We start from the raw sequence: 17766 nt of genomic DNA on the forward strand, positions 1-17766 counted from the left end.
TTGAAATAATTAGTTTTTTTCAGGCCTAGAAATGTTTTGGGTTTTTTGAGTGGTTGAATGGTTTATTTTTAAAAATGCAGGCAAGCAGAAGCAAGTGTTCCCTGACATTTCTGATGTTCTGTATGTGCTGTCATGTTATGTGTTTGTTCTCTCCAAAAGGTGTGAATTTAAGAACTTCCATTTCGTGATCTGGCTTAATTTCTAAATGAGAGGCAGTGGGACTCAGCTGTGTTTGAAAGCTGATCTCACCCACCTGGAGCTCCACGGAGAATCGCTGACTGTTTCTTAGTGTGTGTGGGGAAATAATAGTTAAGATATGCTTCCCTTTGTAGTTGCTATACAAGCCCTGGTGTGTGTCCGTGTGTGACTGTTAAAATCTGTGACCCTGATCATTCATAAAATCCACTGTAACCCCCATGAGGTCACTGCTGGTAATCATGCCAGTTGACATCTGTTCTGCTCACCTGTCCTGGAAGATGAACATATGTACAGTTTCCCGATACACGCAAAAAGTATCCAGAAAATATAGGAGTGGAAATGGGAGGGGGAAATCAACTTAAGGATGCCAGCACCCAAGTAGTATCTGGAGATCTCCTGGAATTACAACTGTGTGCTATCTTGGCTGATGGCCACCGAGACTACACACGAGAAGCTGGAAACACGGTTTGAAATCAAGGTCAGTAACAAAGCCAAAGGTCGGATAGTCAAGTCAAGATTGCAAGTTTCCAAGGACAAGGAGCGGCTGCTGCACACTCAGAAGCAGGTCTGATTACACAGAGTTGCTGCCGCGTTGAAGCAGGTTCATGGAGTGTTTTTGAACAGGTCCTCCCTTCCCTGGGAGTTGAGTCTGCAAAGGCTTACAACTCGTCTGGTTGCCTTTGCAGGAGCTGCAGTCTGGCATGCCTTCTTCGTTCCTGCATACTCAGCCTCTGGCGTGCTCTACGTCTGAGGCACTCAGGAGAACTTGGCGGGGAGTCTGGCCTCGGGGTGTCCCCAGCTGGGGGTGCTGGGCCAGGCTCAGGATCTGTCTCTCCTTCTTGCTTTAACTCTTGCGCAACTGCTGGGGACTCTTCCTCCTCAGGTAGTGTTGAGGGTTCTTCTCCTGGGCTGACTCCAGACGAGGCTGAGTTTCCCCCTGCCTCTTCCTCATCTGAGGAGTCAGCCTCAGCCGAACCAGTACCCAATTTTTCCGATATCTCACGCTTTGTATCCGCGGTTTTGGTATCTGGACAGCAATCCGCAGTGACCGTGCTCCCCCCCTTTTTTGTGTTTCTGGTTTAAGTTATGTGCATGTGCAAACAGGCACTAGCTTTTATTTTGGTCTTTTTAGTTTGTATGTACACCCAAGCGCATGTTTAACCCTGTTTTCTTTCTCGTTTTCCTTTACGTCTTCAATCACGTGTATTGACAGTTTGGTACCGCCGATGGTGCTTGTTTCAGGAAGACAAGCGCATGCGCAGGTTTTTTAAAAAAAAACCCGCGCCACCGCAGGGACGGCGCGCTGTGTGATCAGTACTTTGCGCGAGTGAAGCAGAAGACAGAGGGACCGTCTGACCACCTCCAAGAAGAACTGCGGGAAAACTAGCGCGGTAAGAGGTCCGTGTGACCGTGGCCTTTGTTTCAAGAAGCTTCTTCAGTGCCTCTCGAGGTACTACTGCTTCTGTATTTGAACACATTCCCTCCCTTTCTCCCTCTTACCATATTCTGACGGTGAAGTCATCTCAGGTAATAATTAAAAGCAAATGTCCCTAGAGGGGGGAAAAAGAAATGGTATGCTGCCAACCAATTTCCTGACACCGTCTCTTTGTTTTCTTTCTTGCCAAGGCCGAGTCCAGCGGGCAGGCCTCCCGCGCTGGCATCTTGATCATGCTGGGAAGCCGCCACTTAATTAGCTTGCTTGTAATTTCCTTGGGCTCGGCAGCAGGAAGTTCAAGCTGTAGGCCCCTGAGTATGGTAGGGATTTCAAAGAGAGTTCCCTGGGCAGGTCGCTGAGGATTTAATCAATTCATAATGGCCCCTGTGTCTGTCCGTATTTTTTTCTCCAAAAGACTGTATCTAGGCTGGTTGGCTTTCATCATTTTGGTCTGCTTATTGCCTTTTTGAAACGATCGCCCCGGAATCGATGGGGGAACGCAGGTTTTCAACCTGAGGCCTAAATTGCCTTAGGTGGTATCGCTTCGAAGACGTCTGGGAAACAAAAAAAGGATTTTGCGGTGCAGATCTTCTTGCAGAATTCTCAGCTTAGCAAACCGCTTCTCTTCTTTTCATCTTCCCGATGTTTTCATCATGTCTTCTGAGCCCTCTTAATGTGATGGAAGAATACAGGCTTCTTGCCTTGTGTCCTGCCAGCTGTCCGGACAGAAAAGTTCACCCCACCAACCTCTCTTTGATCCGGTGCTGAGTAATACAGAACAAAGTTTGAGTCCAGTGGCACCTTTAAGACTGACGAAGTTTTATTCTGGTATTTTTATTCAGTTATTCAGTTTTATTAAGATATATGAAGAAGTGTGCGTGTGCACGCAAAAGCTTATACCCAGAATAAAACTTTGTTGGTCTTAAAGGCGCCACTGGACTCAAACTTAGTTCTGTTGCTTCAGTCCAACACGGTTACCCACCTGAGTAATACAGAGATGAGCACCGCATCCCTAGAGTCGGATCCGACTGGCTTTCGAGCAAGGGAAACTTTCGCCTTTACCTAGATATTTATTTACACCCCACTTCTCTTTCTAATGAGTGGGGGGGAGCTACCACAGTTTACAAGATCATCCCCCCCTTTATCTTTGTAACAACAGCCCTGTGATGTAAATTAGGCTTAGAGAGAATGACTGGCCCACGGTCACCCAGCAAACTTCCATGGTAGAGTGGGGATTCGAACCTGGTTCCCCCAAATCCTAGTGCAACCATGTAGCCACTAAAACAAAAACTCTTAAAGCTTATTACATTCAGAGCTGATAGTTATACATATCCAATTGATGGGTAAAACTTTTGACCATTAGACCATACGCGTTTCGGCCCTGCAGGCCTTCCTCAGTGGCCAATAGGCCACCTGAGTAATACAGAGATGAGCACCGCATCCCTAGAGTCGGATCCGACTGGCTTTCGAGCAAGGGAAACCTTCGCCTTTACCTAGATATTTATTTACACCCCACTTCTCTTTCTAATGAGTGGGGGGGGGAGCTACCGCAGTTTACAAGATCATCCCCTCCCCTTTATCTTCGTAACAACAGCCCTGTGAGGTAAAGTAGGCAGAGAGAGAATGACTGGCCCACGGTCACCCAGCAAACTTCCGTGGTAGAGTAGGGATTCGAACTTGGTTTCCCCAAATCCTAGTGCAACCGTGTAGCCACTAAAACAAAAACTCTTAAAGAGATGGGAGCTCACTCCGTCATGCGGCACACTCGGGTCTCGAACTGCTGAACTACTGACCTCCCACAGCCTGCAGTTCAGCGTCTTAACCACTTGAGCCACCGCAGCTCCTTTATTCATGTGTACACCATAATAAATATTTGTATTTTTAGAGTCATTTATTTGTTAGCCTGACCTGAATAGCCCGGGAAAGTCCGATTTTGGAAGCTAAGTGGCAAGGACTTGGATGGGAAAACCTCCAAGGAAGACGAGGGCTCTGACGCAGAGGCAAGCAGCTAGCCGTCTCTCTGGCCGCCCTTGCCTTCCATCCCCACTAGGGGTCACCAGAAGTCAGCCATGACTTCCAGGCACGCACGCTCACGCACACACAAAAGAGTAGCAAGGCCTGTGAACAAATATAGCTGCTTCATCCTGTTAAGTCTGGCCCTTACCAGTGGTTTCACATTATGTTCAGAGAGGCTTCCAGTGCCTGCAAAGGTGCTGTTTGTAGGCTGTGGAAGGTCAGTAGTTCAGCAGTTCGAGACCCGAGTGCGCCGCATGACGGAGTGAGCTCCCGTCTCTAGTTCCAGCTCCTGCCAACCTAGCAGTTCGAAAGCAAGAAATTGCAAGTAGATAAATAGGGACCACTTCGGTGGGAAGGTCACAGCATTCCGTACGCCTCCGTGTTTAGTCATGCCGGCCACATGACCACGGAAACGTCTTCGGACAGCGCTGGCTCTTCGGCTTGGAAATAGAAATCAGCACTGCAACCCTAGAGTCAGACTCGACTGGCTTTCGAGCAAGGGAGACCTTTACCTTTACACATAAATAAAACATACATAAGGTTAAAAGAAATAGTCCAAATATCCAACTCTTAAAACTTATGACATTCCTATTGGCCACTGAGGAAGGCCTGCAGGGGCCGAAACGCGCATGGTCTATTGGTCAAAAGTTTTACCCATCAGTTGGATATGTATAACTATCAGCTCTGAATGTAATAAGCTTTAGTCATGCCGGCCACATAACCACGGAAACGTCTTCGGACAGCGCTGGCTCTTCGGCTTTGAAACAGAGATGAGCACCGCAACCCTAGAGTCGGACTCGACTGGCTTTCGAGCAAGGGAGACCTTTACCTTTATCTTTAATAGTTGTATTTCTTTGTGTTGCCAACTCCAGGTTGGGAAATTCCTAGCAATTGGGGGTGTGTAGTCTGGGGAGAGCAGGGTTTGGGGAGGGGAGGGACCTCAGCAGAGCATAATGTCATAAAGCCCACCGTCCAGAGCAGCCATTTTCTCCAGGGGAACTGATATCTATAGTAGGGTTGCCAGCTCTGGCCTGGGAAATTCCTGGAGACCTGAAGGTAGATTGTAGAATGGGTGGGGCTTAGGGAGGGGAAGGGAGCTCAGCAGGGTATAATGGCCATAGAATTCCACTCTCCAAATCAGCCATTTTCTCCAGAGGAACTATCTCTGTCATCTGGAGAACAACTGGAATTCTGGGAGACCCCCACCCCCACCTGGAGACTGGGAACCCTACTCTACACCCTGGAGCTCCGTTGTCATTCTAGAACATTTCCAGACCCCAACTGGAGGTTAAAACCCGTGACGACGTATTATGAAAATATGTTTAGACTGTTTTGCAGTGAGTAGTGTTTCTTCAGCACGTAATAAAGGTGTACGCAGGCACACAACAGAATTTGCAGATACTCCCGTTTCACATGACCACTTTTTCTAAGTGTGCTGCGTGAGAAACATTGGAGTGGGAAGAACGTTGAGTGTTAATTTACAGATTGGAATGGTTGACGTGTAAATTGATGTTACTTATGCAGCACCCTTAGGAAAAGTGGTCACGTGAAACGGGAGTATCTGCAAATTCTGTTGTGTGCCTGCGTACATCTTTATTACTTGTTGAAGAAATACTACTCACTGCAAAAAAGGTAAAGGTAAAGGTTCCCTTGCTTGAAAGCCAGTCGAGTCCGACTCTAGGGTTGTGGTGCTCATCTCTGTTTCAAAGCCGAAGAGCCAGCGCTCTCCGAAGACGTTTCCGTGGTCATGTGGCCGGCATGACTAGACACCAAGGCGCACGGAATGTTGTTACCTTCCCACCAAAGCAGTACCTATTGATCTACTTGCAATTTCTTGCTTTCGAACTGCTAGGTTGGCAGGAGCTGGAACTAGAGACGGGAGCTCACTCCGTCATGTGGCACACTCGGGTCTCGAACTGCTGACCTTCCACAGCCTGCAGTTCAGCGTCTTAACCACTTGAGCCACCGCAGCTAACTGCAAAACAGCAGTCTAAATATATTTTCATCATTGTTTGCATCCTTCCCGTGATCTCTCTGTTGTTTCTACACAACTGGTGGTTGGCAACCTTCATTTCCACCATTTCTTCTCACTTCCCTCCATTTGCCCTCTTCGGGCCTTAGCTCTCTCTCCTTTCTAGGTCATCAAACACATTTATGTGGTGTTAGTTTATTTTCCCCCGCTTTCCACTTAAATAATTTTCCGTGTGGCTTTTGCCGTACCTGGTATGGCAAGGTTTCGAAGTGCGCTGAGTGCAGCATGTTGAACCGAGACGTCGCCGCTTTCCACGTGTTGCTCTAAAAGATCCAGCAGCTGATGGACCACTCCGAGCTGCACCATCCGAACGCAGTTGCTGTCTTGTAAAATCAAGAGGGGGAGAAAAGAGTCCAAGGATTAGAGTCGACGGTGCTGGATGCTGAGAAAACCACCCTCAGGTTTCGGTGGCAATACCTCTAAAGCAATGAGCAGACAGCCAAGTTCTCTTTCAGGGCGGGAGGTCTTTCCAGATCTTCCAGAGGGACTCTGACTTTATGCCAAAACATCTGACTAATTGCAAAGTTTTTACAGCAAAAGGGGAAACTCGTTTTGTGTTTTGGGCACTCATGCATCATGAGGTGACAGTGGTCTGTAGATGAAAGAATTTCTTATAGATGAATTGCCAGCATTTTAAGAGACTAATTTGTATTTGATTAAATAAGTTTGTACGTTTCCCAAAACCAACACCTTTTTTGAGATACTGAAGGGAGCGCAAGATCACATAAGTCAGTGATTTCCAGTGCAGTGCCAGTGGATGTCAGGTGCCCACCAATGTGTTTTGGGGTAAACATTTACTTCATGCCCAAAGCATTCAGCCAGTCCTGGCTTTCTTGCACCTCTTTCAAGAAGGGTATGCTTCAGAAGAGGATCACCTTTGGGTCTGCAGGGAGCACCCATTCAGAAACAACTGCCTCCAACATGGGGTTGCCAGCTCTCCAATGGTTGCAGGGTTTCCGCCAATTTCGGGGACCCTGATCCATCACTGGCCAGCTGGACGGTGGGGGAGCCCTGCCCCTGAAGAGCCCCACCATGCCTGGCACAATCATCTGGAGGCGACGTCATCATGCCGGGTACGTTGCATGGGGAATGCTCTAGCATTTGGCTAAAAACTCTATGGTGACCATAGAGTTTTTAGTCAAATGCTAGAGCATCCCCTGTACAACATGCCCGGCACAATGACGTCGCTTTCAGGTGATGTCGTCATGGCGTGCATGACAAAAGACCTCGGGACCAAGCCAGGATCCCCCTGCAGGCAGATGGGTAAGACCTGCCGAACCCGAATCATAGGAGGTGAAGTTTGAAACTTCCTAACCGAGGGGGTCCCCCAACGTAGTGCTTGTGGGCTGCCGACACTTTTTCTGGTGCTCGCCAAGTGTTTTTAGAAAGTGTGTGAGGCCAGGGGGGGGCTTTTGCCCAGCAGGACTTCTTATTGACTATTAGAGATCTGATTGGCTGAGCTGATTTTTTTTTTTTTTTTAAAAAATTGCTGCTGCAGCAGCAGCCGCCGCCGCCACGGCACAAGGATTTTCACTGTGCGGCTGAAGATAAGCTGTGTGTAAGCACGGAAATATTTTTAAAAGGTACGTTCATTTAAAAAAGCATCCTGTTAAGCGGAGCTTCTGCCGGAGAGGTTGAAGTGTTACTATCAAAGCTAAGCATGACCTCGCTCCCGGAAATGTTGTGGCTGGCTCTGCCTTCGGCAGCAGCAGTTTTGGAGCTGTGCCTGCTGACCCGCCTGTGCCTAAAGGCGCCTGCGGCCTCAAAAACCGTGGGGAGCCCCCCTGTCCGAACCGTTTTGTGATTGCTCCCGGTAGCCATTTTGTTGTAGTGCCTGCTACCTGCACTGAAATTTCCCAAAGTGTCCACAGGCTCAAGAAGGTTGGTGATAGGATTTCCAGGTCCTTCCTGGCCACTGGTAGGGGGTGGAAGATAGGGTTGCCAGCTCCAGCCTGGGGAACTCCTGGAGATTTGGGGGTGGAGCCTGGGGAGGACCGGGACCTTAATGGGGCACAATGCCATAGAGTCCACCCTGCAAGGCAGCCATTTTTTCCAGGGGACCCGATCTTTGTTGTCTGGTGATGAACTGTAATTCTGGGGGATCCCCAGGCCCCACCTGGAGGCTGAAGCAACCCAAGCTGCAGTATTAGGAGAGTCTAGTAACAAATAAATACACACTGCAAAAACCTTTTAACAAACTAATGTGTTCTATTTATGGTAATCATTTAGGAAAGTGCATAGTGTATCATTATTTCATCCTAGTCAGGTATAAATTCATTACATTCAATCTGGGGGAGCACCGGAAAACTTTTCTTTTGGAAGGAGTGAAAAGTGCTAAGACACAATTTGGCACAGCAGCCCGCAGGGCTTTCTCTCATTCCAATGAATTTCCAGATTCCACAGATATGCCAATTAATACATTTTTATATGATATAACTAAGTTATACGTGAAACATTTTTTCCCCCATTGCGAGTGGAATGGAAACTTTGCGAAAACCTGAAGTACACGCCATACTCTTTTTCCTATCACACCTAAACCCATTTTGCTGCTTTAACGACATAAATTGTGTTTTTCGCCTCATAGCTTCAACATTTCTGGAAAATTTACATCTATAGCCAAAGCTTCTATTCCAATACCCAGGGCTATTTTTGGGCAGGAACGCACAGGAACGGAGTTCCGGCTGGTTCCTGAGTTGGCCACGCCCAGCAGGGACTCATTAACATAATAGGCCACACCCAACAGCAGAAACTCATTAGGATTGGCTACATTATGGGTGTGTGGTCTAACATGCAAAGGAGTTCCTGCTACAAAAATAGCCCTGGGTTTTGACAACAAGGTAAACAGAAAAAGAAGCAAAAGGTGGGTGTGGCTGGATGAGCACACTTCTGGTAACACAGGGGTGTGGCCTCATATGCTAATGACCTGTGCTAATACGTTTCTGCTTGTTGGGTGTGGCCAATTATGCTAATGAGTTCCTGCTGGGCTTTTTCTACAAAAAAAGCCCTGCTACCCAATGGAAACCACGTAGTGTCGTAAGCCTGGTTTGCACATCCTTCTTCGTAACACACAGAATACTCCGTTAACCGTACCGTCTGTACCCAGATCCCAGTTTGCACTGAAGGTTCCAGCTATGGCAGAACAATGCACACAAGCGAGAATTTCTTCTTACGCTTTACTACAGTGCGCAAAACTCACAAGCTGAGGCCGTATCAGCACTGGACCTTAGACCTCCCTTGACTTCAGTGCACCGTGTGGCCATTGGAATAGACAAACGAGTGGGCATTCTTACCGTTCCTGGCAAAGTTCGCAATAGCTAGAGCCCCCGTCAGCTGTAACTGGGTGTGCTTGGAGGCCAGCCACGTGCCCACGCTCTGGTAGATCACGCCACGCCCCTCCGCAAACAGCTGCTGCATGGATTCATCTGCAGCACGACAAATGGAGACAGACGGGTAGTACCGCGACAGTGGAATCCTGCATCATTTTTACTGGCAGTCCTCTATTCCAGCAGGGAAATGATCACAGCCTTATCTCTTGCTGTTATTGTTAGATACGAGACTCGAGGCAGCAGATGAACACTGATAACCAATGTTCCCTCTAAGCCGTGGAGTCTTGTGAGCAAAAATTCTACTTTGTGAGCAACTGGCATTAAAGTTGTGAGTGAGCGATTTGGCTGCTGTATACATTAGTTCGCTCTGGAGCCCTCCTTCCTGAGCTGAGTCAAAATTGTGTGAGCCGGAGGCTAAAAAAACTGTGAGCTAGCTCACACTGACTCAGCTTAGAGGGAACACTGGTGATAACAGCTTTACTGAACACAAAGTCAGAAGAACCAGAACGAGACGGAGCAACAGGCTCCTTTTTAAACAAGCCACGCCCACATGTCAGATGAGATCCAATCAGAAACTGTACATAAAGACCAATCACTTTGCTTCCCTCCAGAATTTCCCTTGTTCTGATGGGTCGGTTTACAATACCTTGCTTAGACTCAAGCTCATCCATTCATCCATTCTGTTCCATACATAACAGTTATGAAGAGACTGTAGACTTGGGTGCAACTTGATATAGGGTTGCCGACTCTAGGCTGGGTAATTCCTGGAGATTTGGGGGGGTGGAGACTTTGGGGAGAGGCAGGACCTGAACAGGGTACAGTGCCATAGAGTCCACCCTCCAAAGAAGCCATTTTCTCCAGGGGAACTGATCTCTGTTCGTTGGAGATAAATTGCAATAGCAGCTCTCCAGCCACAACCTGGAGGTTGACAAGCCTAGCTCAATAATTATCTGATGAGCCTCCCTCCCTGGAGCGCAGGTCGATCCTTCTTGCCAGGATGGGTTCCAACCAGTGGGGCAAGGGAAGGTGAGACATTTTGCGGTTTTAAATATGCTTGTTAATTTTTATTTTTATTTTTAAAAATTGATAACCCGCTCTTCTCCCTGTGCCAAAGCGACAGATCACATCGTTCCCTTTTTCTCCACTGTGTCCTCGCAACAACAAGCCCTGTGAAGTCAGTTAGGCTGGGTGAGTTGGAGGGGCCCAAGGTCACCTGGTGAGCATCCGTGGTAGAGGGGGAATTCAGACTCAGTTGTCCTGGGTCCTAGCCAGATACTCTGACCACGGTGCCACGCTGCCTCTGGCCTTGCTGTACGAAGAATTAATTTTGACGCCTGGAAGTGTTGGATGCTGGATGCTATGAAACAGAGAGGGTGTTGTGGTGGAATTATGGGTATACATAAAGGGGACTGGGTATATGGAGCAGAGGTCCATCAGTGGCCATTAGCCACAAGCAGGGCTATTTTTGGGCAGGAACGCACAGGAACGGAGTTCCAGCTGGCTTCCGAGTTGGCCACGCCCAGCATGAACTCATTAGCATAATAGGCCACACCCAACAGCAGAAACTCATTAGGATTGGCTACATTAGGGGTGTGTGGCCTAACATGCAAAGGAGTTCCTGCTACAAAAAAAGCCCTGGGTTTTGACAACAAACGGAGTTCCGGCTGGCTTCCGAGTTGGCCACGCCCAGCATGAACTCATTAGCATAATAGGCCACACCCAACAGCAGAAACTCATTAGGATTGGCTACATTAGGCGTGTGTGGCCTAACATGCAAAGGAGTTCCTGCTACAAAAAAAGCCCTGGATTCTGTATTCTTGGTGCTGGGGGGGGGCAACAGTGGGAGGGCTTCTGGAGTTCTGGCCCCACTGGTGGACCTCCTGATGGCACCTGGGTTTTGGCCACTGTGTGACACAGAGTGCTGGACTCGATGGGCCTAGGCTTGCCAAGTCCCCCCGGGGGGATGGGAAATGCCCGCCCCAGAGGCCCGTTCCCTGCCGCTGGCAGATCGGGCCCCGGGGGAACCCCACCCTGACGTGTGCGTCACCTGGAAGTGATGCGACCACGCCGGGCATGCTGGGGGCGGGGCCACGATCATCCAAGGGAAATCTCTATGGTTTTCCCTCAGATGGTCGTGGCCCCGCCCCCAGCGTGCCCGGCGTCGTCATATCACTTCCGGGTGACGTGCGTACGGCGTGCGTGCTCGCGCTCCAGACGCCCAACGGGAGTCCTCCACTCCGGAGGAATTTACACTTGGCAACCCTAGATAGGCCATTGGCCTGATCCAACATGGCTTCTCTTATGTTCTTATGCTGCTTTAAGGTTGGTGGTGTGAGTCTCCATGCCCCCTTCCTTTAACTGTATTACATAACCCCCTTGACAGATCTCTAATACACACTCTCTGGTTTCAGAACAATGGGCTTTCACCTGCAGGGTTGCCAGCTCTGGGCTGGAAAATTCCTGGAGATTTGAGGGGTGGAGCCTGGTTAGGGTGGGGTTTGGGTAGAAGAGGGACCTCACCTTGCCTGGATATGACCTACATACTACACCATTCCGGTAACAAGTGAAAGGAGTAGATCTCATTGGAGGGGCTGATCACATGGGAAATTCCCATGCCAGTACTGTTGCTACCAAATGAGAGCAGGCTGGGTTGATCTATGGGGAAGATCTAGGATTGCAAGCTCTGGGCTGAGGAATCCCGTGATCCTGGGGGTGTTGAGTTTGAGGAGGGGCGGGACCTCAATGGGGTATGGTGCCATAGAGTCCACCCTCCCTAGCAGCCATTTTCTCCAGGGGAACTGAACACTGAAAGAATTTGTCTCACATCTTAGCCTGAGATTGGTACACCAAGTTTATCTTCTCCGATAGGCAGCAACCAGACTTTGGGCTGATTGGACCAAGACTCTTCCTCAGGCTGCGGTCACCCCCCCCCCCCAAACAATCCACTTTGACTCTACTTTCAGTAGACTTTCCAACTGGATTTGTCTGTGTGAACTGGCAAAATCCAGTTGGAAAGGGGATTGAAAGTGGATTGAAAGTGGATGATTTAGCGTGTGTGACCGCAGTCTCAGTCTTCCTCCTGGGACCTCTGGCCCAAAGAGGCCCAGTACCATTAAATGCCCGAGGCGACTCTTCATCTCAGAGACAAATGTGGGTATTGCAATTGTGGTACGATTGTATGGTAATTCCCCCCTCCCAAAATGGCACCTTGTCTCGTTGGGAGCATCCGAATTCCCCACTGGCTCTCTTTATTCTTACCTCCGAGTAGCAAGGACACGATGAGATCCGACGCAGCTTTCAGGCTGCACATGTCTTCTGGCTTGGAGCTGTCCTGGAGCCTCGAGAGGATCTCGCTCACAGCATCCTGGATGCCGGCTTCGGCCAACTGCAGTTTGAGGGCATCTGTGGAGGTCATGAGACAGACACGCTGAAAGCTCCTGGATGGGCCCGTGTCCATCCTAAGCAGGAAAGTAGCTCTTCCTCATGATCAATGTTCCCTCTAAGCTGCGGAGTCTTGTGAGCAGAAATTCTACTTTGTGAGCTACTGGCATTAAAGTTGTGAGCGAGCGATTTGGCCACTGCATAAATTAGTTTGCTCTGGAGCCATCCTCCTGAGCTAAGACAAAAATGTGTGAGCCAGAGGCTAAAAAACTGTGAGCTAGTTCACACTAACTCAACTTAGAGGGAACACTGCTCATGACCTACATACGACTCCATTCCGGTAACAAGTGAAAGGAGGAGATCTCATTGGAGGGGCTGATCACATGGGAAATTCCCACGCCAGTACCGTTGCTACCAAATGAGAGCAGCTGTAGCAACCCGAGCTACAGTGTCAGGAAAGTCAAGTAATGAATAAATATACACCGCAAGAAACTTTTGTAAATCAATGTGTTCTGTTTATAATTAACATTCTATAAAGGGCATTGTGTAGTCTTATAACATCCTAATCAGGTATATACAGGGCTATTTTTAAACAGGAACGCACAGAAACGGAGTTCCGGTTGGCTCCCGAGTTGGCCACGCCCAGCAGGAACTCATTAGCATAATAGGCCACACCCAACAGCAGGAACTCATTAGGATTGGTTACATTAGGGGTGTGTGGCCTAACATGCAAAGAGGTTCCTGCTACAAAAAAAGCCCTGGGTTTTGACAACAAAGAAGGTAAACAGAATAAGAAGAAAAAGGTCGGTGTGGCTGGATGTTCATACTTCTGGTAACATGGGGGTACGGCCTAATAAGCTAATGAGCTGTGCTCTCAGGGGTGTGGCCTAATATGCTAATAAGTTTCTGCTGTTGGGTGTGGCCTATTATGCTAACGAGTTCCTGCTGGTCTTTTTCTACAAAAAAGCCCTGGGTATATATATTCAGTACATTCAATATTACAGTAACATACAGTTCATGCAATATAACAACTATCAGTCAATTTTGCATCAATATTTTAAAAGTCAAACCCCAACGGGAGTTTCCAGAATTACAAGCCCGCTTCTACTTGCATGGAGTCTTCCAGAAGGGGTAAAGCTTTCATTTATAGTTGTATTGATGCTTATTGCCGGTCCTACAAAAGACACGTTGTGCAGCTAAAATTCATGGACCGAGCGCTCCTGTCATTCTCAAGGCTGCATAGTGTTGACCGTAGAACAAGGTCATCCACACAACTATAAATGAAAGCTTCCCCCCTTCTGGAAGACTTCATGCAAGTAGAAGCGGGCTTGTAATTCTGGAAACTCCCGTTGGGGTTTGACTTTTAAAATACTGATGCAAAATTGACTGGCAGTCGTTATGTTGTATGAACTGTTTGTTGTTGTACTGAATATATATAACCTGATTAGGATGTTCTAAGAATACACAATGCACTTTATAGAATGTTAATTATAAACGGAACACATTCGTTTACAAAAGTTTCTTGCAGTGTATATTTATTCGTTACTTGACCAAATGGGAGTAGGCTGGGCTGATCTATGGGGAAGATCTAGGACTGCAAGCTCTGGGTTGAGAAATTCCTGCAGATTCTGGGGGTCGAGCCGGGGGGAGGTTGAGTTTGGGGAGGGGAGGGACCTCAATGGGATACAAATGCTATAGAGTACACCTTCCAAAGCAGCCATTTTCTCCAGGGGAACTGAGCTCTGCAACCTGGAGATCAGTTATAATTCCAGGAGATCTCCAGCTGCCACCTGGAGAGTGGCAACCCTAGGGAGATCCCTTAGTCAGGTGTTGGGAAAAGAGCTGAGAAACGCCCTGGACTTGTGGGGACTTGTGGGGACTTGTGGGGACTTTGGCTGCCACCAGCAAAACACTGATTTATGAACCTGCCCCACCACTATGGTCATTTGGGGGTGCTCTTGCCTTCTGAGATTAGGCAGGTGGCAACTTGAGAGAGGGCATGCTCAGTCATGGCACCAAAGCTCTGGAATGCTAGAGGCATCAAAGTCACAGGGTACCTCCCCTGGACGCGCCTCTCTATGTGCCCTCCAAGTTGTTGCTTTGAAGTTTGGTAAACATTTAGATTGACCAGAGACAGTCTGTCTGGAAATATATCTGTTCACAAACCAGCATGAACCTCCACGAACAGCTTGACAGTTCATGGAAAGTTTGTGCCAGTTGACCTACCATGATCTTCACTTCGCAAACCACAAACCGCCGAAAATTCATCACAAACTTCGGTTTGTGAGCCAGTTTGTGCCCATCTCTCTCTCTCTCTCTCTCTCTCTCTCTCTCTCTCTCTCTCTCTCTCTTGTGTTTTTTTTTTTTCTCTCTGTACGGCTCTCTCTCTCTCTCTCTCTGGTGGTTGTTTTGTATCAATGCTCAGCTTAGTATACACATCGCTTTGACCCAATCTACAAGTTTCCAGAAGGAAAATCTCTGAGGTTCGTTTGCTGGCTCATAATAAAAATGCTGTGGAAATAGGTTTTGTAAACAGGCTGCTGGTGGTAGAAAGTGCTGTAAAGTTACAGTCAATTCATGGTGACCCTGCAGGGTTTTCAAGGCAAGAGACTCAACAGAGTTGATTTGCCATTGCCTGCTTCCGTATCACGACCTTGGTATTCCTTCATCTCCCATCCAAGTGTTGACCAGGGCTGGCGCTGCTTAGCTTCCAAGATCTGACAAGACTAGCCTATCCAGGGCTATCCAGGTCAAGGTGGACAAACAGAGGTGGTTTGCCATTGCCAATCTCTGCGTAGCGACCCTGGACTTCCTTGGTGATCTCCGTCTGTGTAGCGACCCTGGACTTACTAACCAGAGCCAACACTTCTTAGCTTCTGAGATCGGACAAGATCAGGCCAGCCTGTGCTACACAGTCCAGGGCTGTTTCTTGGGGTTTAATCTAGTTGGGACAATCCTATGAGCAGTGATGTCACAAAAGACGCAACAGTAGTCCTCCTTCCTCAAGTGATGAAGTTCTAAAACAGTGTGCTTGAAGAGTGTATTTAGGGAATAGATTTTTATGTATTTCCCCTTTTTTTCTTCAACCAGCAAAGGCTGAAGTTGTCTTTGGCCACCCAGTCTAGTGACTGAGGCCCTTACCATTCTCTGCTAAGGTCTGGAGAACTTCCAGAATGATCTCGACCTTCTCGTGATGGTTCACCTGCCGCAGCTGATGGACCAGTTGTTCGGCAACCTTGGTCTTGCTCAGGGCTTCTTTAGCCGTGTCTGCACACAAATGGAATCTGTATGAGTTATACCACACGATTAGCAAGAAAGCCCCCCTCTGATTTGAGCTGAGAAATGGCTGCCTCGATTGCCACCTGAAAAGTAGAGACATCACCCTGCCAACAAAAGTCCGCATGGTCAGAGCAATGGTATTCCCAGTAGTCATGTATGGCTGCGAGAGTTGGACTATAAGGAAGGCCGAGCGCCGAAGAATAGATTCTTTTGAACTATGGTGCTGGAGAAGACTCTTGAGAGTCCCTTGGACTGCAAAAAGATCAAATCAGTCAATCCTAAAAGAAATCAACCCTGACTGTTCCCTGGAAGGCCAGATAATGAAAATGAAGCTCAAATACTTTGGCCACCAAATGAGAAGGGAGCACTCACTAGAGAAGGAAAGCGAAAGGCAAAGGCGAAAAGGAAAGATTTACCCAACTGAACGCAGATTTCCAGAGAACAGCAAGGAGAGATAAGGAGGCCTTCCTGAATGAACAGTGCAAAGTAATAGAAGAAAACAATAGAATGGGAAGGACTAGAGATCTCTTCAAGAAAGTTGGAGAAATCAAGGGAGCGTTCCATGCAAAGCTGGCCATGATAAAGGACAAAAACGGTAGGGACCTAACAGAAGCAGAAGAGATTAGGAAAAGATGGCAAGAATACACAGAAGAACTATACAAGAAAGACCTCGATGTCCTTGACAACCACGACGGTATAATCACTGACCTCGAGCCAGACATCCTGGAATGTGAAGTTAAATGGGCCTTAGAAAGCATTGCTAACAACAAAGCTAGTGGAGGTGATGGTATTCCAGCTGAGCTATTCAAAGTCTTAGAAGATGATGCTGTTAAAGTGCTGCACTCCATTTGCCAGCAAATTTGGAAAACGCAACAGTGGCCACAGGATTGGAAAAGATCAGTATACATTCCAATCCCAAAGAAGGGCAACGCCAAGGAATGTTCAAACTATCGCACAATTGCACTCATATCACACGCTAGCAAGGTCATGCTCAAGATCCTACAAGCTAGGCTTCAACAGTACGTGGATAGAGAACTACCAGAAGTACAAGCTGGGTTTCGAAGAGGTAGAGGAACTAGAGATCAAATTGCCAACATTCGCTGGATTATGGAGAAAGCAAGAGAGTACCAGAAAAATATCTACTTCTGCTTCATTGACTATGCTAAAGCTTTTGACTGTGTGGATCACAACAAACTATGGCAGGTCCTTAAAGAGATGGGAGTACCAGACCACCTCACATGTCTCTTGAGAAACCTGTATAAGGGCCAAGAAGCGACAGTTAGAACCGGATATGGAACAACTGATTGGTTTAGCATAGGAAAAGGAGTACGACAAGGATGTATATTGTCGCCTTGCTTATTTAATATATATGCAGAGTACATCATGCGAAATGCTGGCCTGGATGAATCACAAGCGGGAATTAAGATTGCTGGGGAAAAGATCAACAACCTCAGATATGCAGACGATACCACTCTAATGGCAGAAAGTGAAGAGGATCTCAAGAGCCTCTTGCTCAGGGTAAAAGAGGAGAGCGCAAAAGTGGGCTTGAAGCTCAACATCAAAAAAACTAAGATCATGGCATCCGGCCCCATCACTCCTTGGCAAATAGAAGGGGAAGTCGTGGAAGTAGTGACAGACTTCACATTCCTGGGATCCCAGATCACCATAGACTGTGACAGCAGCCATGAAATTAAAAGATTTCCTTGGGAGGAAAGTGATGGCGAACCTAAACAGCATGATAAAAAGTAGAGACATCACCCTGCCAACAAAAGTCCGCATGGTCAAAGCAATGGTATTCCCAGTAGTCATGTATGGCTGTGAGAGTTGGACTATAAGGAAGGCCGAGCGCCGAAGAATAGATTCTTTTGAACTATGGTGCTGGAGAAGACTCTTGAGAGTCCCTTGGACTGCAAGGAGATCAAATCAGTCCATCCTAAAAGAAATCAACCCTGACTGTTCCCTGGAAGGCCAGATAATGAAACTAAAGCTCAAATACTTTGGCCACCAAATGAGAAGGGAGCACTCACTGGAGAAGACCCTGATGCTGGGAAAGATTGAAGGTCAAAGAAGACGGGGACGGAAAAGGATGAGATGGTTAG

The 17766-nt window shown here is 47.8% G+C and overlaps 1 protein-coding gene across 1 annotated transcript in view; it reads right to left on the minus strand.

The window, feature by feature from the left end:
• LOC107115693 (rap1 GTPase-GDP dissociation stimulator 1-like) overlaps positions 1-17766 on the minus strand; it is a gene marked incomplete at its 5' end in the record, with an annotated part of 45925 nt that overhangs the window by 24834 nt on the left and 3325 nt on the right. Inside the window, 4 exons of the mRNA XM_015417450.1 lie at positions 5870-6004; positions 8972-9103; positions 12266-12409; positions 15530-15655. Of these exons, the coding sequence (XP_015272936.1) occupies positions 5870-6004; positions 8972-9103; positions 12266-12409; positions 15530-15655 (537 nt within the window). The remainder of the gene's footprint in view (positions 1-5869; positions 6005-8971; positions 9104-12265; positions 12410-15529; positions 15656-17766) is intronic.

Source organism: Gekko japonicus, unplaced genomic scaffold (assembly GCF_001447785.1).
Source record: "Gekko japonicus isolate JY-2015 unplaced genomic scaffold, Gekko_japonicus_V1.1 scaffold2974, whole genome shotgun sequence".
NCBI lineage: Eukaryota > Metazoa > Chordata > Lepidosauria > Squamata > Gekkonidae > Gekko > Gekko japonicus.